At 46.3% G+C, this 23,339-nt stretch overlaps 1 protein-coding gene across 6 annotated transcripts in view; it reads left to right on the top strand.

Moving 5' to 3' along the window:
* Positions 1–19,577, top strand: part of PPP2R5C (protein phosphatase 2 regulatory subunit B'gamma) — a 172,439-nt gene extending 152,862 nt beyond the window's left edge. For 2 of the 6 annotated variants that reach the window (XM_023731780.1, XM_023731784.1), the window contains 6 exons: positions 1,090–1,260; positions 1,560–1,687; positions 4,272–4,373; positions 6,059–6,131; positions 10,042–10,158; positions 15,912–19,577. In XM_023731780.1, the coding sequence (XP_023587548.1) occupies positions 1,090–1,260; positions 1,560–1,687; positions 4,272–4,373; positions 6,059–6,131; positions 10,042–10,158; positions 15,912–16,043 (723 nt within the window). In that variant the 3' untranslated portion in view covers positions 16,044–19,577. Of the gene's footprint in view, positions 1–1,089; positions 1,261–1,559; positions 1,688–4,271; positions 4,374–6,058; positions 6,132–10,041; positions 10,159–13,520; positions 13,821–15,911 lie in introns of those variants that run through there. The other 4 variants (XM_004376719.2, XM_023731781.1, XM_023731782.1 and 1 more) reach the window with 4 other exon arrangements.
* The last annotated feature ends 3,762 nt before the right edge of the window (positions 19,578–23,339 follow it).

Below are 23,339 nucleotides of genomic sequence, written 5' to 3'. Positions count from 1 at the left end.
TACACTTGCTAAAATGCCTTTTTTGGATTGTTGAACTGTGTTAAACTTCAGATAGCTAAACTCTAGAAATATTAATCTGTTAATCTGCAGTCAGTCAAATCCTGTATTCTGGGTAAGCAGTCTTGTGCTGGTACGATCGTAGGAAATTTGGGAACATATAAAGAGAAGTTGCCCAGCAGAAACCCCTTGTTAGCTGTCTGCCTTGGGCAAGGATCTGAATTTGCAAGAACCTTGGTTTCCTCCTCCAAAAGTTAGGATCTAGCACGCCTGGCAAGGACCTGGCCGCGGCAGACTCGCTGAGTGAGGGGGGCGATGGGAACTAACACCCCACTCCTGTGCCCTCCTCAAGCTGCTGGGTGTGTTTCACAGAACCCTCACAGCAGTCCTTGGAGGTGGGCCTTGTTATGCCCCTTTTGGATGAGGACACTGCTGCTCCCAGGGGCAAAGGAACTAGCCCAAGGTCCCTCGGAGGCAGGGTTGGGCCGGAGCCACACCCCTACCCCACACCAGTGTGGTGGGAGTTAGCAACATCAGCTTACTTCCAGTTTTTTAATGTGTTTTTATATATTTTAGCATAGTTGTAAACACTGTATATACAGACACATATATGTATGTGTATGAATGGTCAGTTAATTTGAGAAGGAAGTAGGTTATGCTTATGTGTCTGCGTCCCATTCATTCCAGAAATGGCCACTGGCACACCAAAATGCGCATGTGAACACACACACCCTGTGTTTTCTCCCTTGGTCTTCTTCTGGCGGAACACTCCTAACCACTTGTTTGTTTTGCGGTGTTATCTTTTTGTTTTAGGGGAATTGATTTCTTACCAAAATTAAAATGGTGGTTCATCAGAGAGAATGGGTCATGGAAATTAAAATTTTGATTCTAAATCATATAAAATTAGACCTATTTCTCTATAATTACAAAAAAAAAAAAAACCCTGTACTGATTTACTGAAGCATTGCCACTGCACTAGAAAAAAGCACCCTCTTGTTTGGCTGCTGTGTGACGGGGGTGCCTTGTGAAAAGACAGACTTCATTCACAGACGTTTTCTGTCAGGAAACTCTTCACGGTGTTTGTTCTTGTAGGTGGTAATGGCACTTCTCAAATACTGGCCAAAGACTCACAGTCCGAAAGAAGTCATGTTCCTCAATGAATTGGAAGAGATCTTAGATGTGATCGAGCCTTCGGAGTTCGTGAAGATCATGGAGCCCCTCTTCCGGCAGTTAGCCAAGTGTGTGTCCAGCCCACACTTCCAGGTACGGGGCCTCGGGGCAAGTAAGGACATGACCTCACAAAGTTCATTTCAGAAATGACAGGCTTTGGTGTTGAGCTGGTCATGTTTTGCTTCTCGTATCGTTTAATCTGCTTCATTAAGTTGCTCTCAGTCTTCCTTAAAGGCTATTCAGGGGTGCAATCTAGAGCATTGCCGGTTCGCAGACGTAATCCTGATTTGGTGACTCGGCGTAACTCACCACCCTGTCTGCGGGTGTGGTAGTGAGCCTGTCTGCTGCATGCATCTCAGCATGACCCAAACTGTCGGTGTCCTTTCTTTCAGGTGGCAGAGCGGGCGCTGTATTACTGGAATAATGAGTATATCATGAGCTTAATCAGTGACAATGCAGCAAAGATCCTGCCCATCATGTTTCCGTCCTTGTACCGCAACTCGAAGACCCATTGGAACAAGTAAGAAAGACCTCTCCAAGCTGTGCTCGTATCCAGTAGTGGTTAGATGTTGCGTATTTTGCTAATATTGCAAACCAGTTAACGTTGAAATCCACATGTTAAGTATCAGTTAAAAGAAATGAAGAGGTTTGATTTCTTTGTGGACTTATGCTTAGATAAAAGTGTAGGTTGTATCTGTGGCCTTTCACTTTACCTCCTGACCCCATTTTCAACCAACATAGAAGGCCAGTTGCTCACCCCACCATCCCTGCTGGATCCGGGGAGCAGGGTCTTCTACACGCCTTCCAGAGTTCCCCACAAGGCATTGAAGGTTACTGCAAAGCTCACAGCAAGGGGCAGTCCCAGCAGGAAGGCCTCATTCACCGCATTCCCAGGGGTCCCTTGGCCCTGTCGACACCACCCTGAGGGAGCCCCTCTGTGAGACCTGGAGCCCCCTGCTGCGGTCACCACCTGGGGACAGAGATGAAGAGTGGGGCTTGTAGGACAGCCTGCAGATGTAAAACATCTCCCCGTTCCTCTCCTCTGTCCTTCTGCCAAGCGAGGCTCCATCTGCTGAGTTGCGTACGGAGTGATGGTCTCCTGAGACGTAAAGGAAAGCTCTCTTTTGGGGGCCACGTTATCTATGAATACTGAATTGACACTACCATCGTTTAAATTGGAGGGGCCCTCGTGGCTCGGTGGTTAAAGTGCTCAGCTGCTAACCAAGAGGCTGGTGGTTCAAACCCACCAGATGCTCCACGGAAAAAAAACGTGGCAGTCTGCTTCCGTGAAGATTACAGCCTTGGAAACCCTATGGGGCGGTTCTGCTCTGTCCTGTGGGGTTGCTGTGAGTCAGAATCGACTCGAAGGTGATGGGTTTTTTGGTTGGGTCTCAGAGTTTTGCTTTCTCCATCTTCCTTCATCTCTTTCGTTTCTACATGATAATCACTAAATCCGAATTTCAGAGCAGGAAGAGTAGAGCTATGAGATCGAGTCCTGCCCGTCGTTTTACAGACGAGCAAACCGAGGCTGAGGGCACTCATAGCCCAGCCTGCAGGCACACAGCCACTGTGTCCGGCTCTGACGAGCGTCTCCTGACTCCTGGGACAGTGCTCCTCCTGCCGTGTAGTGCAGACGCCCTGCCAGCCACAGGTCTGGCCTCCGTCACTCACTGCTCCTGCCGTCTCAGGGTGCAGGCGTGCCACCTCCCCCGCAGGGTCCGGCTGCAAGGTGGCCAGGCTGTGGCCCAGAGTTGACCAGCTCGCCAAGTTCTCTGGGCGTTGCCGTCCGACTCAGTGAGTAGAACTGTAGACGGAGGGCACCGGAGTCGGACAGACTGTGGTTTAAATCCCGGCTTCACGGCTGACTGGCTGTCTGAATGAGGCATGTTACTTCTCTCGGCCACAGTTTCCTCATCTGAAAATCGAGAAAGTGACGGCAGGCAGCTCACTGTTGTGTTGTGGAGATGAGTGAAGATAATGTGATACCACCCTGTTGTGAAGACTGACATAAGGTTATGCACGTGTGTAATGAAGTCCCCGGCACGTACTGAGCACTCAGTGCCCGCTCGCCGTCAGGTCTGCGGTTGTGGGTCCGGCGGCGAGTGGTGTTGGGGGCGGCAGCGGTTGTCATCCCTGGAGCAACAGCATAGTTGTCCTAACCAGTGTCCACCCAGTCAACTCCAACTCATGGTGACCCCGTGTGTGTCGAGTAGGACTGTGCTCCATAGGATTTTCAATGGCTGATTCTTCTGAAGTAGATCACCCGGCCTTTCTTCCAAGGTGCCTCTGGGTGAACTCAAACCTCCAGCCTTTTGGTTAACAGCCAAGTGTGTTAACCAAAGTTTGCACCACCCAGGGATTCTGTAGTTGTCATAGCTATTACTATATCAACTTTTGACAGTTTTTCCTTTGTAACGTTCGTGTTTTTACTGAGTTCAAGAGGTGACAAAGTCTCCCAGAATTTAACCATACTTTCTAGTATAATCTAGTATAATGTGAAGGTTAGCAGTGATTAGTAACTGATGGTAAATTAGCGCCCATTGCAGAGAAAGAAATGTCCTTTTAAGTGTTTTCTGAATATAATTTTGGTTTTATTATAAAGTGAATTAAAAAGTAGCTGTGCTTTGAGAATTAAGTTTTGATTAAGCTGTTTTATAGTAATTTCATTTTTTACCCTCCAAAGCTCTGCTTTAGCGTTATTAAAATTAACTTTCCTGCCCTCGATGAACAAACTAAAAGGGAACTAACATTTATAGGAAATAAAACGTTCTCGTTATTGTCTTCTATGTAATTAAGTTTGTCTTAATTATATTCAAGTTTCAACTCAGTTTCTAAATAAGATGGCTTTGGGCTACCGGGAGGCTAGCATTCAAGGGCCCGAGGCTCTAGCGATTGTGAAGGAGGCGTCTGCTGAGCTGTGGCCACTCTAAGAAAGCAGAAACAATGAGTCAAAGGTGACGACAGGCGGAGGAAACCTGTGACGTGCAGGACTCTCGAAATAGCCCGATGCATTTGGAGAGGAAATGTTTGTGGCAGAGTAGGGGAGGGAGAAAGAATGAGAAAGACCCAGCATTCCGAATCTGAACGTGACGTTTTGTCTCTAGGACAATACACGGCCTGATCTACAATGCACTGAAGCTCTTCATGGAGATGAACCAAAAACTATTTGACGACTGCACACAGCAGTTCAAAGCCGAGAAGCTGAAGTAAGTTGCTCGTTTCCAAAGTTACTGTCTGAAGGGTTGTTTTTTGTTTTTTCTTAATCTTGAATAAGCCTCTTTCATGGCTTTGCCCTAAAAATTTATTCCTCAATTTAAAGCAAAACTAGTCCTCTCATACTTGGGAAAGCACATTAAAACTTGGTAGTGATAACTGTTTTCAAAGAACACTGGTTTAAAGTTAGCAATTCTCTCCCTTATGCTACCAATTTGCAGTCAGGACAGCATGTTCATAGTCAAGAACTAAGCATTCAGAACGTCTGCTTTTCTCAGGGCACACTACAGGGCTGCAGTGTGTGGTTGGTTTTCATGCTTATGCGGCAGGAATTTGAATTCTGTCCTGTAATGAGGGAGAGACAACCTTCTCAGCCCAGCTTTACTGCTGTGGTGTAATGACCTTTGTAAATGTGAGGAGTCTCTGGAATTGAGGCTGCAGGCTTTGAAAAGCAGGCCTTGCTCCCCAGCCGTCAAGAACCACAGAGCCAACGTCCACCATTGTGGGCCCAGGTGACGTGATGGCCTGTCCCCAGGCTGTGCTAGTCACCATGCAACCCGTTCGCATCTGCAGCGTCGAGTGGGGGCTGTGGGCAGAGTTTATTTTTTGTTTGTCCCTTGAAACTAGCAGAGATAAACTTTGAATTAATGTAATTCAAAATATACTATGTTTGTATTTATATATATATATATACATATATGGAGCCCTGGTGTCACGGTCGTTAAGCACTTGGCTGCTAACTGAAAGGTTTGAAAGGTTGGCAGTACAAACCCAGCAGCCACTCTTCGGGAGAAGGATGTGGCAGTCTGCTTCTGTAAAGATTGCAACCTTGCAAACCCTATGGGTCAGTTCTATCCTGTCCTGTAGGGTCACTATGAGTCATTCTGTAGGGTTGCTATGAGTTGGAATCGACTCTACGGCACAGAACAATGTATATACATCCACAAAGAGCCCTGGTGGTGCAATGATGAAGGACTTGGCTTGGCAACTAACTGAATGGTCGATGGTTCAAACCCATCTGCTGCTCCACAGCAGAAAAGACCTGGCGATCTGCTTCCGTACAGATTACAGACTAGGAACCCTGTGGGGGCAGTTCTGCTCTATCACGTGGGCTTGCTATGTGTTGGAATCCACTCGACAGCACACACCAACAGCGACACGTGTTTATGTATATGTATAACCAGCTGGCGTTTCTTCCTGCTTCCCTGTATGCCTGGACTCACTGTTTTAGGTTGCTGGCGATACAACAGTGAATAAAACAAACAAAAATCAGCTCTTTTTACCTTGCCTCTTTTACACTGTGGTATTTTCCCTGACTGTATCAGCTTCTCATCAAAATTGTATGGGTTCTGTGAAGCAGCAACTAAACGAGGAAAGGGTGGAGACACAAGATTTACTTGTATAAATATTTTTAGGAATTTAAATTCCTAGACATGTTAAAATTTTAGCTTATTTACTTTTTTAAATCTTTCCCTCTAAATCTTCGTTGCTGTCTTAATTTTGTTTCTCGTGTACGCATTGTGACCACCGCCGTGGAGTGTGTCTGTGGCTAAGACCATAAAGTGTCGAAGGAAGACTAGATGATCGTGTTGTTGGGTGTGTCAGCTTGTTTTCCCTTTAATGTTTTCTTGAATATGGTTCAGCTCTCTAATACAAATGGCATTTTACTATTTTTCAGAGAGAAGCTAAAAATGAAAGAACGAGAAGAAGCATGGGTTAAAATAGAAAATCTAGCCAAAGCGAATCCCCAGGTACTAAAAAAGAGAGTAACATGAAAATGTGCAGGGGTTACTGGAATGTTTTTATAATATAGGTTACCGGAATGTTTTTATAACATAGGAATATGGCTTCATCATGGGCGGAAAGGGAAATCGATTTCACTAACATTGTATATGAAACTATCTGCAATAAAAAATACTTTTCAACTTTGTAACCCTCCTCTTGTACAAGTACTTCTTTTGCCCCACCAGAAGTTTTTTACCACAGAATTGACCTATTTTTTTCCTCTGCTTCTTAAATAAGATACAAATCTTATGAATATACTGTGGTAAAAAGAAAACCAGGGTATCACCTCTGTCTTAGGCCAAGACTGTAATCTGCTTTCTCTTGCAAATGTCAACAATGCTATCGTTCAAACAATATTTGCCTTTCTTTTGCATGTCAAATTTATTCTAAGGGAAGGGAAATGAGATTTTAAATACGAGTGGGTGTGAAGTGGAGCTTCTCTCCCCTGAGGTTGGGTTTCTTGGGTTTCTTTGTTGTTATTAGAAATTACCGGAATTCTGCCACGTGAGCGACTTATCCTTTTCTCCACCAGCCAGTAGGTGCCACGCCAGTGCGCCCTAGCAAGTTGGTGCAAATGCTCGCATCTCTGGAGCTGCCGGCAGTTAAAGCCCTTTCCTAAGCAGTATGAACCCTCGGGCTGGCCCAGGGCTGCGTGTTTTGAGCTGGTTTCTGAGTTGTGGTCTTTGGTTTTCTGTACACTTGTTTAAATGACAGGGCTTTGGAGCACTGTCATTGCCAGCATTTCTTCATGTTCTGTGTGCCTCTCCGGTTATAACAGTGCCGCTTAGTGAAACTCACTTGTCTGAGTCTTTGCCACACAAAGGACTCTCAGCTCCCCAGGAAAGAAAATACGTTACCGTCTGTGGCTAACTACTGAGTTCACTCTCAAACCCTAAAACGTTCAGCCAGGCCAACTAGGTTATAAGTTATGTTTCTTTTGGTGAGAGGTGTATGTAAATAATCATTATCTAAATTGGTGTGTAGTTTTTTAAATCTCTCCATAATTTGAGGGAAAGTGATACATGAAGTTTTAAAAGTGTTTCTTTGACTTGTGTAATACCTTGTTGATTTGTATTCCCTTTGATACACTGAAATCAAAAGACAAACCACAGGAGTTAAATGACACTCTTAATTTTCTGTGCTCGATACCACCTACAACAAGTAACCAGTGTTCGTCCAGCAGTATTGACCCAAGCCCTCACATGGAAATGCCGTTTTAAGATTACTGTCTGAAACCGTGTAGTGCTTAATTGAGGTGGATAGCTATAGATGACCTACTTCAGAGAACAGAATTTATGTTGAAAACGAGGTTAAAGTACCGATGGCTGCTTTGAAAGATAGCAATGCCGTCGATCTGGGGCAGGATTGGGTGGTCTGGCCCAGCTGGCATTGCCAAGTGTCAGAGGCCATGCAGGTGAGCATCCCAGGCGGGAGTGCCAGGACCAGCTGCCCGTACGTCGGAACCAACACCAGAATGTCGAAATAACCCCATGAAAACATTATGTACAGTGTTTGCGTTACGGACTCAGAGGAGCTGGTTGTTCGCGCCAATGAGCGTGGCCCTCTTTCCCTACCTGCAAGTGTTGCTTCTGAAATATACATATATATAAATATATATCTTCTCTCCTCCCTTTTTCTGAACTTGAGTTTTCTTAAGTTGTGTTTTCTAATTCCTTTTGGTTATTCTCTTTAAAAATGTCTCTGTGAATTCCATAAATGTCATGGTCTTCACCTGCCTCACGTCTTGGCGTGGAGCTGGCAAGAACGCATGTAAAGCTGTGATCTCTGTATCCTCCCGACCACTCATCTCTGTGTTGAACCCACCTGTGACTTAACCTTTCAAGTCCTGTCCGCATGCCCCCCGCTCCCCAGCACAGTGCGGCTCACGTGGAAAATACTTCATGGCTTACTCTGTCAGAGCTGGGAGTTAGGGCCTCAGATTGGCTTTTCATTCTCTTGAGAGAAAAGTTTCTAGATTCTCCTCACTACTTGCCATTTATTTAAAAAAAAAGAAAAGAAAAGTAGAACCTTGTGTAGACAATACAGTTTGTTTCTTGTTTCTGTAAAGAAAGTAGCTGGATTTTTTGAAGCTTGGTTTTCCGTTTTCCATCTCAAATCTGCCTTTTTGAGAATTGATTTCATAGCTTTATCTTTTAAGCTGGATTCCCAGTAGTTCACTATATGTTCGCGGACATATATCTACAAGTTTCTCTGATGCTTACCTTCATTTGTTACAAACAAAATATTTTCTCTTCAGAGATCAATATTATCTTTGGATCTCATCACAGAATGTGTGCAGAGGTCAGGAAGCCACAGCAGCCAAGTAGCATCATCAGAGTAGCGTTCCAGATGCTCTGTGGCAGCGGCATGGAAGGGGTGCTGGGAGAGGCGGCACTTGTGGGCACGTGTGGCCACGTGGTGCCGGCAGAGTCGGGGGGTGGAAGGTGAGGCCTGGCAGGACCTGGGTCCACTGGGTGTGGAGAGGAAGAGGCAGTACCGTGGAGCTGGCCCCACAACGGGCGGCGGCTCTTAGACGCCGCTTTGAGAGATGCGACGGCCAGGATGGGTTAGCAGGCAGGTTTAGAAGCCGCAGATCAATGGGAGTGGTTGACGGTGGAAGGGCAGGGACTGTTGCTTAAGGTGTGAGTGGAGGAAAGAGGTGCCTGAGAAGGCTGAGCAGGGAGGAGAAGAGCTGGGAAAAGGAGGGCAAGGTTTCTGGAACGACAGTTCAAGGGCATCAGACCACAGGGAGGTCAACTGAGAGTTGCTAAAACGGCTTAGCGACCAAGAGGTTACTGGTAACCTGTGCCAGAGATGCCATCCACAGGGCACGCTAGGACAGACCATGAGGAGGAAGAGGCGGGCAGGAGGGACCCTGAGGATGGAGGCGTGACGCAGAATAGTACCGGTCACAGCAGACACCCAGGTTTCTTCCTCCCCTTGTCCTCCCCTTCACAGAGAAAGTAGACGCTAAACGGTGGGAGTCGTCGAGCTATTCGTATACCTTCTCTCGTCTCCCTGTCCCAGCAGCCTCTGGTGTGACAGTGTCCCCGTCTTACACTCAGGAAACAGTCCACAAGGCCAGGTCACACGGGCCTGGCTCACCCCAGAGCAGCACCCACATGCTCTGGAGCCCAGAGTGCGGCATGGTGGGGGGGTGCCCGTTTCCCCAGCAAGGCCCGCACAGGGCTGCAGGGTGAACGGGATCGCTCTGGGCTGGTCCCCGTGCACTGGGCTTGGGAGACAGCCAAGACGCGGAGAGTGTGGGTCACAGGGTACCGCTAGTCACGGCCTCGGTGAGTGAGGGCAAGAAACACAATGAGGGAAAGGCCGAGAGGAGGGGTCAGAGGGCGAGCAAGGGCCAGGCCCGCCACCATACAGCCGCTGCCAGAGCGGGGGTGGTGACCTGGGAGCCAAGGGGAGGAGCCCACAGAGGCGGGGTTAGGGGAGCAGGTTTCTGTGGTGAGACATTCCCATGAGCAAACCCAGGTATCCCTCGTTTAAGATCCCAGTTGTAGAGTCAACGTCAAAAAACACAAGGTGGGGTGCAGGCCGGACCAGCCACCGAACACTGAAGGCCCCCGGGGGAGGTGGGGCGCTACGTCACACCAAGAGGTAGAAGTGGTCCTTGTGGGCCAGGCAAGACCAAGCCCGCTGGGCTCTCTACCCAGGGCTGCCTGCATGGCAGAGAACACACAGCCTCCTAGCCATCGAGACTGCAGGGCATCCGGTGCTGAGGTTGTAGGCGAGTGGGTGTCAGCAGAGGGCGCTGGGGAGGGCACCTGTGGGAAGGTTTGTCCCCAGCCGGGCGAGAGGAGAGCCCTGGAGCTCAACCTGAGTGCCTGGCGGACGGTGACGCCTGACTTTGCATTCCAGTACGCAGGGTATAGACAAGCCAGCGCCCTGAACATCCCGGTGGCAATGGACACAGACGGGCCTTTGTTTGAAGATGTACAGATGCTGGGAAAGACAGGGAGCCAAGATGCTCGCCAGGTAAAGCACAGAGCTGAGTTGAGACCTGCGCTTTGTAGCTTTGCTTAAGAAACGCGTATTATTGTAGTAGGTGACGTGACCTGCGTCACTGCCTTCTGTTTAAGCTAAAGTTAAAATTCCGTTTTGATAACCTTATAGAAAACTTGATCCGTAGGTCTTACTCAGTGATCAAATTGCTAGGAACCATTTCTGAGGTCAAGTATGTGCCTGAGATGTGTTTCTTCCTTTCCTTTAACAGTAATAATCCCAACTCTTACCTATTCTTTAAATGTTAACTTGAGCAAAATCAAAAGCTTTGCCGTAATAATAGCTTGCCACGCTTTGTTCTCTGTGCATCTTCTGCTCTGGCCCAGAGACAGCCCCTTCGGCTCTTCATAGTGGTCACCACTACGCCCCCTCGGCCCCAGGACCTCCCCATCAGCATCTGTCAGGGCTGCTGTCCTGGGACCAGGGCGTTCTCAGGACCCCTCCCATCGTACCCGAGCTCTTGAGGGTTTCGTTTCCATTATTGGGGAAGTATTTAGATCACCACTGGTCCACAGAGAGCCTCCTGGGACTCTGACTACTGAATGGAGAGTCAATACAGCTCAGGCCTTCAGGAGAGGTCAGGGTTCGCTGAGGCCACGTGGGCTTGAGGGGCCTTCGGCTGCAGCGCTCCTCGGAGCATGCTTCCCTGTCCTGAACCAATGGAAGCGTGTCATCCTGAGTGGCGTTAGGGGTGGCAGCCTTTCCGCCTTTGAAACTTCCGTGCCCTTTGACCAGCCTGAGAATCCCTGCAGACTTGCAGCACCAGCATCCTGAAATATAAAATTACCCTGTTGTTGCAGTGACACTGAGTACAGATGGTCCATAAAAGCTGGTGTCATGTGCAGCTCAATTAAGCAGAGACGGTTTCTTTCATCTGTTTGTTCTTAATTCAAGGAAATGGCATTTCCCACCGGCCCAGACAGGCTCAGATGTTAGCAAGAGTGCGTCCAGACAGCAGCCAGCAGCCACAGGCGGCCACTGAGCGCTTGCCATGCGGCTCCGAGGCCAGAGCATGCACCAGGTTCCAGGACTCAAACAAAGGAATGCAAAAATGCCTCATTCCTAATTTCTTACTATCAATTATATGTTGAAATGATAACATTTTGGATAGAATGTGTTAAATAAAATACAGTGAAACCTCTGAGAGCCAGAACTCGACGGGACTGCCTTTTGTTTTTCCAGGTCTCACAAGTTTTCCGCCTCTTACAGGGTGCAGGCTAACCTGTTGCTCGGTTTTAGTGGAAAGTATTTGAGTCTTCCTTCTCTGAAGGAAGGTTCTGGCTTTCCCAGGTTTTACTGTATATTATAAAATTAATTTCAGCTGTTTTTACTTTTTTAGTGTAGCCACTAGAGCATTTTGAATTAGACATGTGGCTGCTGTCATGTTTCGATTGGACCCCACTGGTCTAGACTCCCGTCTCATGGGGCCAGAGGAAGAGTGGCACCTGTGGGCACCCTCACTTACCTGCCTGGGCCTGCGCAGCCTGGCCTCACCTCGGGGTACCAATAGGTAAATGGGTGTGGCTTTCAGCTCATCAGAGTTTGCAAATACGAAAATCCAGTGGAAAAACTCAACATACTCCTAGTGAACATAAATAACTCCTTTTTTTTTGTTTTAACTTATTATAGTTGAGTGCCATACTTTCTTCACAATTAATATTTTTAGCAGCCATGGATGAATATAATCAAAAATCAGAAAATTGTTTTATCTTTATTTATTGAGGGTGTTAATTTCCCTCCTTCCGGATAATTTTTTTTTTTTTTGAAAGGAATTTAAGGTCCCCTTTTTTATGACCACTTTAATTTCACTGCTCAAACTAAAGGGTATTCAAAATATAAGGGCAGGCCTAGTTACCTGCAGACGACCGACTGACCGGGAGGAAATCAAATCGGTCCCCCTTACGCATGAGCCTGAGTGAGCCTGCTGGTAGTTCTCTAACGGCCAGGTAGTTTCTAAGTCACTTAGGCCACACAGATTGAAAAGGAAGTTGATTTATAAGCAAATTCTTACACATTAAATACTTAGAGTTGGAGAATTTTGCTTTTTGGTACATCCTTTGACTCAGGTCAGAATTAAAACTAAGAATAAACTATGCCCAGAGTGTAATGGATGTGTCAGTTGTAGATACATTTACAGTTCAGGTCCCACTCCAGGAGTCCAAGAACTGGGTCAAGATCGAGAACAAACCAAAATAGCATTCTCACCTTGAGTAGAGAGAGCTGCCTTTGAAAGCGGCTCTAGTGTTTGTACGATGCGCCATGGCAGGCAAACCTCCCCCCAGGCTGATCATCCTCAGCCCTTAGGAAGGGACACAGCCCTTGCTCAGTGGGCTTCCCGTGTATATGTTGTGGGAAGGAGCCGATCCCTGCAGACTTCTGCTCGCTTTGTTCTGAGTAGCGGATGTGCAGAGAGATATTTCTTGGGGAACTCCGGTAGCATGTTTGTTTGCTTGTTCTCATGATTCCCGAAGTTAGGTTATATAGCTGAATTTTGTACCTAACTGACATTTTTGCAAAAGCTCTCGTCCACCCTTACCTTCACATTTCATGTTTATTGGTCGGAAGACTCGATGCTGTAAAGGTGTCGGTTCTTTCCAAACATTAATCAGCACATTTAACACAGTATCAGTTAGATTCCCAGTAGCCTTTTTTCTTTTTTAGAAATTGACTACCTGATTTTAAAATCCATGTGGAAATGACAAAGGACCTAGAATAGCCAAAACAGCCCTGAAAAAGAACAAAGCTGTGGACTCAATTATCTCGTTTCAAGACTTATAGATTTCTAGAATCGACAGAATTGTTTTCCCCAAATCTCAGCCTCTCTAGATGAAGATATCTATGAAGTGCCATCTCCTTGGGGTAATATTTCAAGTGATAGACTCTTCTTAATTTGCAAACATTTGAAAACCAAATTGGTCCAAGTTACAGTGAAAAAATTATCCCAAGCTTTTCCGTTTTTATGTTTAATAATTTGGAATACTTTCAATGTCCTTTTATTTTTATACTTTCAGCAAATTTTGTTTTCCCAAAATAATTCCAAATTTCCTTAAAATGACTTAAGCGTGGGGTCAGGGCAAGTGTGAGAGGTAAGTGATGGTACCGCAGGAGGAATGGGGTGCTGGCTGAGACCCCAGTGCTGGTGGAGCCTGGCGGGCTGCATGTTTGTGGAAAAATTCAACTGGGCAGTCACCCAGTAGTAGATGGAACCATTATTTGGACTTTCTTTGAGAAACTTGTATAACCTATACAGAGCATCCAAAGCAAACTAGTGAAGTTCATTGGAAGACCATTTCTGTCAGAGACATTTAAAATGTTTACAATTCTCATTTTAACAGTTGGTCGGGAGACAAGCAGTATCATCCATGCAAGTAAGGAAGGTGTAGAAAGACGAAAGGTGGGAAGTGAAGGTATTTGTTATTAAATACGTAGAGTGTATTTAAGGCTTTTTCTTCAGAAGAAGCATTGACACGGTAATGTCACATACATGAAGTATTTTCCCTTTCTCCCATGTCATGCCAGCTTGTGATGGTAAAGACAATTAAAAATTGGTCCGTTCCAAATTAAGAAATTGTCATCAGTTCTGTCCTAAATTAAGTGGTAAAGTTCGAATTGGCTCCTTTAGAAGGGAGAGAAAAGCTGCACAATTGTTGACATTCATCCCTTGACCTCTGCCCATGTGCTGCAGACGGAGCCCTTTGGTCCAGCTGGTTTTCTCCTCCTCGGAGGGGTCCGCAAGTCGTGCTTTGTCCTCTTTCTGTCTTCCACCCTCCCGCGTGTCTGCCATCCCGTCCTCGCCCACCTGTGTTGCTCATTCGGGTGATCGTCTGCATGAGGTCTCCTTGTCCCTGGCTCCAGGGTTTCGGGTTGTTTCCCTCACGTGTATGAAATCCCTCTCTGCTTCCACGCGGACTCAGAACGCCTCCACGGCTCGGTGTCTTATCACGACCTCTGGCTGCAGAAGCTCCGGGCCATGTTTCCTTCCTAAATTTGCACTGATGGGTTCCAGCACCAAGGTTTTGACTGTTGCCTTTTTCTATTAAAATGATGTTTTCTTCTCCTTGAAATGCCCGTTTCAGCAGAAATTAAATATTTCAAGTATATACAGGTCTTGGTTTTGTTTTGCTTTACAGATGAATATAGAATGGATATAAAAACCCAGGGTAGAATTTCACCTCTGAGTTCCTGTGGGTCAAAGCAAACGTGCTTTACAAACCAAGGCGCTCTGACAAGCTCTGTGACTATGGACAGGCCACCCGTGGGGACTGCTGACCTCACTCTCCTGTGTGGGCAGCTCTGCCGGAGCCATCTCTTACTGGCCTCCCGGGGACAACAATCAGAACTCCCACCTTTGCCACAAATAAATATTAACATCCAAGTAACATTGCCAAAAATAATCCTAAAACGGTGTCACGGCAAAATTCTTTTTAAGCCTTGGCATTATTGCAGCTAAGTCTGCAAAGAACCTTGCTAAGAAATATTTAGCCCTGCCAAAAATGTGAACTTTTCATGTAGGACTTCGCCAGTTGCTTGAACTTTTTATGAAAACAAAGAAAAATGTACTTTACATACCGTATTGAGGTTAGAGGTCTGGAACTACGAGAAGCTGTGACGGTTTGTTCATTTTGTTGACAAAGTACTGGTATTAACATGATGGCCCTGAATAATATAACCTTATATTGTAACTGGAGTCCCTGGGTGACGCAAGTGGTTAAGCGCTCGGCTGCTAACCAAAAGGTTAGAGGTTTGAGTCCACACAGAGGCACCCAGGAAGGAAGGCCTGGCAGTCTACTTTCCAAACATCAGCCTTTGAAAACCCTGTGGGGCCCAGTTCTGCTGTGGCGCACAAGACGGGGTCACCATGAATCAGAGCCAACTCCAGGGCACCTGGGTGTTTTGTTTTGGTTTTTTTATTATAACAATAATTTGTTTTAACTGTTAGTCATGGAAATGAATGCTCTTAATACGTAAATGCCCCAGATCAGGTGCTCCTTTGTTTGCAGACACAGTCATCTAAATCGTCTTGTGAAAATGGGATTCATTTAGTTTTGTTTTGAGTAAAACCAGAATTCCCTAAACTTCTGGAAGAGAATGACGTGGAGAAGGGAGCCTTTTATTTCTTACCCCTAATATTTGGAGTTTTTATGTAAGTCATTAAATACAGTCTGTCTTAGTGCTGAAGGTGTTTTCCTTACGTGACCTATTTAAAGTCTCTTATTGTAAGTATCCTTTTTCAAACTTGATAAAACTTTTGGATCTTTTATTGGTTTTAAATCCAGTTTAAGTGTGGTTTTCCATCTATCCTGTTTACCTCCAGAGGAAATTCAGCGTTTCTGAAATGCTTCTGTAATAGACAGGGCCGTAAAGAGGCGCGGTGATATGAAAGAGGCAGAAATAACCTCCTGTTTACTGGTAGATTCTACAGAATGGAGGTGCTGAATATTCTGTACAAAAGCTACCCGTTTTGAAAGAAAAAAATGCCCATATTTTACGCGCAGTCCTTCACACACGAGTCATTCGATGATCTTTAAACGAGATACGTCTGGTTAATTCCTTAGTCTTCCATTTCATTTACGGAATCTCATGCTCTTTCCCTGTGACCATTGAGGCCTGGGATTTGCGTGGTCCCCACTTGACTCACAACTGTCTGGCAAATCATTTGGCAATAAGCGAGCGAGCTCTTCAGATAGCTCAGTTTCTAGCCAACCCCGTTGCATTTTTGGTTTCAGGCACAGAAAGACCCGAAGAAGGACCGTGCTCTGGTGCGCCGCAAGTCGGAGCTGCCTCACGACCCCTACACCAAGAGAGCCTTGGATGCCCACTGCAGAGCCGACGAGCTGCTGTCCCAGGGCGGGCACTAGCCGCACTCGGGGTTGGGGGGGTGGGTGCCGGTCTTCTCTGGGTTCTGTAGAAAATGCATACTCCTTGTGCCATACAAATCAGTTACACTCAAAGTCCGCGCTTTCTCTCCCGTTCCGTAGGCAATAACGCACCTCCGCATCCGCTGAGAGCAGTTCAAACGGTGGTGCTCAGGCGCGCCGTGCAGAGTCGCAGAGTGGGGACATCCCACGCAGTCAGAGCTAGACAGGCACCCGGGTCCGCACCTCCTTCTACCAGAACGAATCTGTACCCTTGAACACAGGCGGCTCTAGGATGCACCCCATGGTTTTCAAATCAAAGGAACACTTTACCAAGTATTACCTGTTTTTTAAGACTTTTTCAACCTTGAGGTTGTTTCCACATAATTGTTATGCAGCCAGCAGTTGTGTTTGTTTTTTTGTTTTTTTAGCTCGTTGAGGTGGTTCTCTGCTTCCGGGTTCTAACACGACTTCCTGGAAGAAGTGACGTGACAATCCCCAGCCGCTGTTACTTCCTAGGGTATTTCTTTACTTTTATTAACGGCATGTACTCCATGTCCGACTTCTTTTACATACGTCTAAAGCCATACTTCCGAGTCTGTAGTACAACGCCAGGATTCCAGGAGTGAGCTGCTGGTAGAAGAAACTTACTTCAAAAAGAGCTTTCTCTGTCTCCCTTGGCTGGAATTGGAATTTTACAGTTATGTGTTCATATTTTCATTTGCATAATTTTTTTTTCCTTACTCAAGACGTTGTTGCCCTTTAACAAGGCTCTTGAATTAATAAAATTAGTCTCTAAGGACGCCATAATTTGAAGAACGTTAGGGAACGTTAGGGTGAGATCATTTTGAGTTAACCAGCTCTTGGCCTAACGCAAACTGCAACTGCCTTTTGACGTAACGGAACAAAGACAGCATGGCGTACACCGGCGTTGCCGCCAGGTCGGTAATTGATTTGGCATGATTCTCAGAGCTTAGAGGAGGCAACAGTGAGGACAACTTTGAGTCTTTTTCTGTGGAAAGAGCACACACATTATAAACACCTCATAAGTAAAATCCAATATCTAAGTTTTCACCGATCTTCAAATGCTGCTATGTAGCTCTCAGACTTCCTGCATGTGCTGAGCTTTTTGTTTTAGATGGGATAGCACGAGGAGAAAAATCATTACACGTAGCGCTTTGTCTGTTCTTATTTCTCAGGGTGGCCAGTATTTTGACTTTATCCTGCTTGAAAGCTATTTGAGACGTGTACTGCTATTCTAAACAAGTGATTCTAGTTTCTTCTGTCTCTGGCATAAGATTATATAACTTAGTGTTAGATGTCTGGGTGTATAAAAGGTAACGTGGCTTTTTCTAAGATCCGTCTCTAGTCGAGGCCTCCTGTGTCCATTAAAACATCGTGAGATGCAGACGTGGGTCCTGTGCGGCTGTAGCACCTGCTACCCTTTGGTTTCGTTTGAGTCGACTGACATCGTTTATTTCCTTGTGTCTTGGAGGAAAATCATTTGGGGGGAGGGGGTTTACTGTGCTAAGAGTAAGAGCGAGTACTAAATCGGAAGATTGCCCCAGCCTGAAGTGGGGAGGTCCACTTGATGAAAAGAAGCATTTCCTGAGAAACTTGACAAGTACCTATCCATTTTACCATTACGAGGTCTATAATTTTAAAAAAAAAAAGTTTAGATGCCTTCTCCTTTTGAGGGAAAAAGGGTGCTTTTTATTGTATAAAGCAGCGTCTTACGTATTTTGATATACCATTGTTTGAGCTTCTGTCTTTAGCTGATAGATTCTCAGATACCCTTGATTTTGGATGTTCAGTATGTTTGTGAGAGAGGTTTCTGGGGGGGAAAAAGATCCGTTTTTGCCCTAGGGAAAAAGCAAAATAACAATGTTTGGTTGATTGTGTAAAGCTCAACGTATAAGATCATCTCTTTGTCTAGGTTTTATTTCTGCCCTTTACTGAAGATAAACATTCACCAAAATAAAGAAAGAAAGACATAAAAGTTTTGAGAGAAACTAATGTCCTTTGACGAGAGTATTAATATTTTGGCCTATTAAAGTGTCCCTGGTTAGTGCTCGGATTCCCTGTGCTAATTGTCCAACTTCTATGTCATTATATAGATACACTGCTTACCGTATACCAAACTGATTTCAGAAGTATGACTTTGAAAATAAACTAGTACATTTGGTGACTGTTTTTCTTCATGAAGTTCTGCATTTGGCATCTTCACATTTTCCAAATGTATCTGTACGTCAGAAATGTCACTGTTCCGAGTGTCTTTTTAGTGTGGCTTCAGTATGGCTTCCTTTTAATATTGTACATACATTGTATCTTTGTTTTATGGTAATAATAAAAATGTAGACTTCATATTTTGTACAAAATGTCCTATGTACAGAATAAAAAAAAAGGTCATAGAAACAGCAAACATAGGTAAGTGGCACAGTTATTTTTCTTTAGAAAATACCTGTAACTTTATGCTGTAGTGAAATGTTAAGTACCTACATATTTTTTAACATTTTGTAATTCAGAAATTTTTGTTTTGACATTGTTTATGAAGAGAAACTTCATACACTTGCCATTTAATATGCTCTTTTATCTAATTTTAAAAATTCTAAAAATGGTGTATTATATGGACTAAATAAAGAACCTGTGAATTTTATTACTCATCATGAAGCTAAATTCAGGCCTGACATTGGGCAGGCTGGTTCTGACCACTGATCAGGTTACGGTTAGGGGAAGGGCCGGCGCCCTCGGGGACGCCGCCGGAGGAGGAGAGGGGAAGGAGCCCCCTATTCCCCTGTGCTTGGGTGCCCGCGGTCCTTGGAGCCAGCAGCCAGAGCTCCCCACAGTGCCCCCAAACTGACTTTCTACTTATTTAATAGGAAAGTAGAAGTACTTTTTGTAGACCGCCTCTTGCTTTGGGGATAGGCATGTGTGAATCAGAATGCAATTAATAGAAATGGAATTGTTTGAGCACTAGTTATGACGTTTAAAAAAAATCCATGAGGAGAAATGAAAGCCTTGAAAGGAGAGTCGAATCACTGAGAATATGGATCGGGGGCCCTAGTTAATCCACCCTCTCTCTGGTGGAGAGATTGTTCTCCTCAGTGACACTGGCAGTAAAAGGCAGATGAAAATAGGACCAGAGTCAAGTGATTCCCACACGTCGTCGTGACAGAGCTCACCTCCTTGGTTGGATTTGACCAACATTCCAGCAGGTACCTGATCGGGTTAGCTCTTTGGGGTGGCTTGGGAAAGGGAGGCAGGCTGGGACCCTGGTTCTCAGGCTTCGTATCTGTCACGTGGTCTCTTTGACTCCCTTCTTAGTTACAAAGGCACAAGAGAAGCCGTTTATCAGAGTCAGGGGTGGTGTAGAGGGTGCATGGGAGTCTGATAACTGTGGGGTATTTTAAAGGACCGCATACATGCCCGTCTGCCCCGGAGCAAGTCCCCAGGGAAGCCTGTCCTCAAGTCTGGTTCCACTCTCCAAAGTGCTACACTTGGATCAGATGCCCCCACTTTGTTCTCATCTAGAAATTGCAGGAAGCTGGGATGATCAGTAGCTTCCTACAGCAGAAGCTTTCTGGGGAGAACTTAACTGAATAGTGGCCACTGCGATGTAGGTCCAGCTTCATGGTGCTTGTTTCATACTAGCAAGAATGATGGGCTTTTTCAGTGTGACACTGTCACAGTGGTGACGATCATTGTGTCCCGTGCCACCAAGAGTGTCTTGCCCATGTCATCAACTTCTTCTGTTCTCACAGCCCACCAGGTGCTTGCCACCCTTATCTTCTCTCACAAACGAGCAACAAGGCACACAAGGTTCTTTCACTTGCCCAGGCTCACACAAGTACTGGGGGGTCGGGTTTCAACCCAAGCAGTTGGCCCCCAAGTCCAAGCCCTTCCCCACTGTCTCCCCCTAAGGATGCCCCCTGGTTGGATGGCATCAACCATGAACACGGGGAGGGCCCAAGTTGGGGCTTCTTGGTGCTGTACTAGGCTGTAGAGACCCCTAGACAGACAGTGGACAGACGACATGCACACGAGGTGGAGTCCAAATGCAGGTTCTGCAGCGCTGTGCTGGGCTGTAGAGACACCCTAGGCTGACGGTGAACAGAGGAGCATGATTGTGAGGCAAGGGCCTGAAGTCTGCTTTCCCCACTGTGTTAACACTGGATACAACCTACAAGGTCAAGGGACACCTGAGCACATGACAGGGACCTGAGTCCAAGCCTCTCACCGTCATGTTGCTCTGCAGAAACCCCCAGACAGGGTCGAGGAACCACCTGGATGCAGGTGAGGGCTCTTTGACATCACACTTTAATTCTAGAAGAACCTCAGAAGTCATCCATCCCAGTGACTTTCCAACAGACTTCAGGAGTTATTGTTTTTATAATTTTAAATTCAGTAATTTTTTGCTAACATGTTACAGCAAATTTTAACACTTTGGAGAATGTCTTTGTTATCTAGTGCTGCTGTAACAGAAATACCACAAGTGGATGGCTTCAACAAACTGAAGTTTTTTTCTCTCAGAGTCTAGTAGGCTAGAAGTCCAAATTCAGGGTGTCAGCCCCAGGGGAAGGCTTTCTCTCTCTCTGTTGGCTCCGGAGGAAGGTGCTTGTCATCAATCTTCCCCTGGTCTAGGAGCTTCTCAGTGCAGGGATCCCAGGTCCAAAGGACATGCTCTGCTCCTGACACTACTTTCTTGGTGGTAGGAGGTCCCACTGTCTCTCTGTTCACTTCTCTCTTTTATATCTCAAAACAGATTGTCTTGAAACACAACCTAATCTTGTAGATTGAGTCCTGCCTCATTAACATCATAGAGGCAGGATTTACAACACATAGGAAAATCACATCAAATGACAAAATGGTGGACAGTCACAATACTGGGAATCATGGCTTAGTTGAGTTGACACACATTTTTGAGGGACACAATTCAATCCATAACAGAGACCATCAACACATTAGCTTCTGTTCTCGTTAATTAACTTTATAGTAAATGTTACTAATGTGAACCCATAAAATAAGTCTATTAATAAAAAGTCATCTTTTATAGATTTGGCTTTGTATAAGATTTCATTTAATAAAAAAATGAGATTCTACTATCAAAAAATTTGAAAACCACTAAACTTAATTTACGAGTCCCTAGGTGGCACAAACGGTTAAGCAACTCAACTACTAGCCAAAAGGTTGACGGTTTGGACCCACACGGAGGCACGTAGGAAGAAAGGCCTGGTGATCTGCTTCTGAAAGGTCACAGCTGTGAAAACCCTATGGAGCGCAGTTCTGCTGTGCCACACATCAAGTCGCTATGAATCAGTCAATTCCACGGCAACTGGTTTGGTTTTGGTTTCTGGGCTTAATTTAACTCTTTCTTTTTTAGCTAAGGAAATAGTTCATAGAAGTGAAGAAACTTGCCCAAACTAATTCGTAGCTAAATGTTCCCCGCACCCACCCACCCTGGCATGCTGTCTCTCACGTCTTTCTGCTTTTTACAGAAGCGTTTTGTAAATTAACTTCCCTAGAACGTTGGGGGGGGGCGGCGTCAGAACACTCAGTAATTTTTTTTTTATTCCTACTTTTTTCTGATTATATCCAGTTGTGTGTAAAGTTAGCCTCGTTTACATCTCTGGGGCTTTTAGAAATGTACAGTTAAATAAATGTAACTGAGGGAGGCTGTATGATTGTTTTTATAGGATGATGCATAACAGACCAGTTCCTAGTCCATCGCAAGTGTCTCTGACCCATCTTCCGCAGGGCTGTTAAAAGCAGCAGGTGCCTGCCTTCCCTGTCGGTCCAGCACCACCGGTAGGGACTGCAGAGCAGCAGTGGGGAAGCCAGGTGCTCACCCTGGGGGCCAGGCTGGGCTCCAGGGCTCGAGAACTCCCTGGAATCAAATATATACCGTTGTCTAAAGGAAATCACTTTCTTCAAATGGGTCTGTGACCCAGTCCCAGAGGTGTCTGCCTCTCACACACACACACAGTCAGCATATGGATTAAAGGGACAAGGGACAAGTTACGGCAGATCCTAGCACCTGAATGTAAGGTTGAGAAGTCAGAAACTTCTCTCTCAGGTGTGGTAACCTCATCAGAGTCTTCATTTCTGGCTCAAAAATGCATCTTGTAGAAATCTGCCTCAAAGTAATTGCAAATTTAAGGGCACCTCCTAACCACGACCACTCCGGTGACTTGGGCCCCAGGCACCTCCTACCCCCAAACGCCCAGGTGACATGGTCCCCAGGCACCTCCTAACCCCGACCACACAGATCCCTTGGGCCCAGTTACCTCCTAACCACGACAGCTCTGGTGACTTGGGCCCTGGGCACCTCCTAGCCCCAACCACACAGGTCCCTTGGGCCCAGTTACCTCCTAGCCGTGACCACCCAGGTGACTTGGGCCCCGGGCACCTCGTAGCCGTGACCGCTCCAGTGACTTGGGCCCCGGGCACCTCCTAGCCATGACCGCCCAGGTGACTTGGGCCCCGGGCACCTCCTAGCCGTGACCGCCCAGGTGACTTGGGCCCCGGGCACCTCCTAGCCACGACCGTGCAGGTGACTTGGTGCCCGTGCTGAGTCTCCTGCTGAACCCCTTCTGCAGGGTTTTCTCCAGTTGCTCAGAGCCCACAAGCTTTGGCTCGTTGTGAGCTGGAGCTTCCGCTCCTACCCCAGGTAGATGAACAGAGCCCCTTGGAGCCTGTTCTCCACATACTTCTTATTCATGGGAGTTAGATGCTTATTGGAAATGGGCTCCTGGACAGGAAGTCACCCCCAGAGTGGGCGCACTGCCTGACGGTTAGTGACCAGAGTCCACCTGCTGAACAGAAGAACCAACACAGGTGAGAGGCCTCTTGCAGGCCCAACCACGGGCTCCTGTGTGCTGTGCCGCAGACTCCACAAAGTCTAGATTGACCCACTGCTGCAGCCTGTGGCTGATGGTGAACTGAAGGCAAAGAATAATAACATGCATAGAAGTGTCACTATTCAATGAATCGAGCTTTCTTGTCACTGTTATCAGCATCCAGTGGGCCTGTGGGGAGAGGCTTCACTAGGAAACGGGAATAAAAGGCCTGCCACTAAAATGGACCAATGAGTAAGGCTTCACCCTGGACAGCAGGGGCGTGGGAAGCTGGGCACTGCACAGCCAGCACCGTGGGTGTAGCCCCCCTGCCTGATACATCAGAGACCCGGTGGGAGGACTGTCCTCACCAGAAGACCTGTAGCAAGTAAGGGGCAGAGCGGGTGTCCCACAGTCTATATGGCTTGTCTGCAGACCTCTCTGCCTCAGCCCTTTCAACTGCCCG

This window comes from Trichechus manatus, unplaced genomic scaffold, assembly GCF_000243295.1.
Source record: "Trichechus manatus latirostris isolate Lorelei unplaced genomic scaffold, TriManLat1.0 scaffold00045, whole genome shotgun sequence".
Classification (NCBI taxonomy): Eukaryota; Metazoa; Chordata; class Mammalia; order Sirenia; family Trichechidae; genus Trichechus; species Trichechus manatus.
This window is presented reverse-complemented; position numbering and strand designations above follow the sequence as displayed.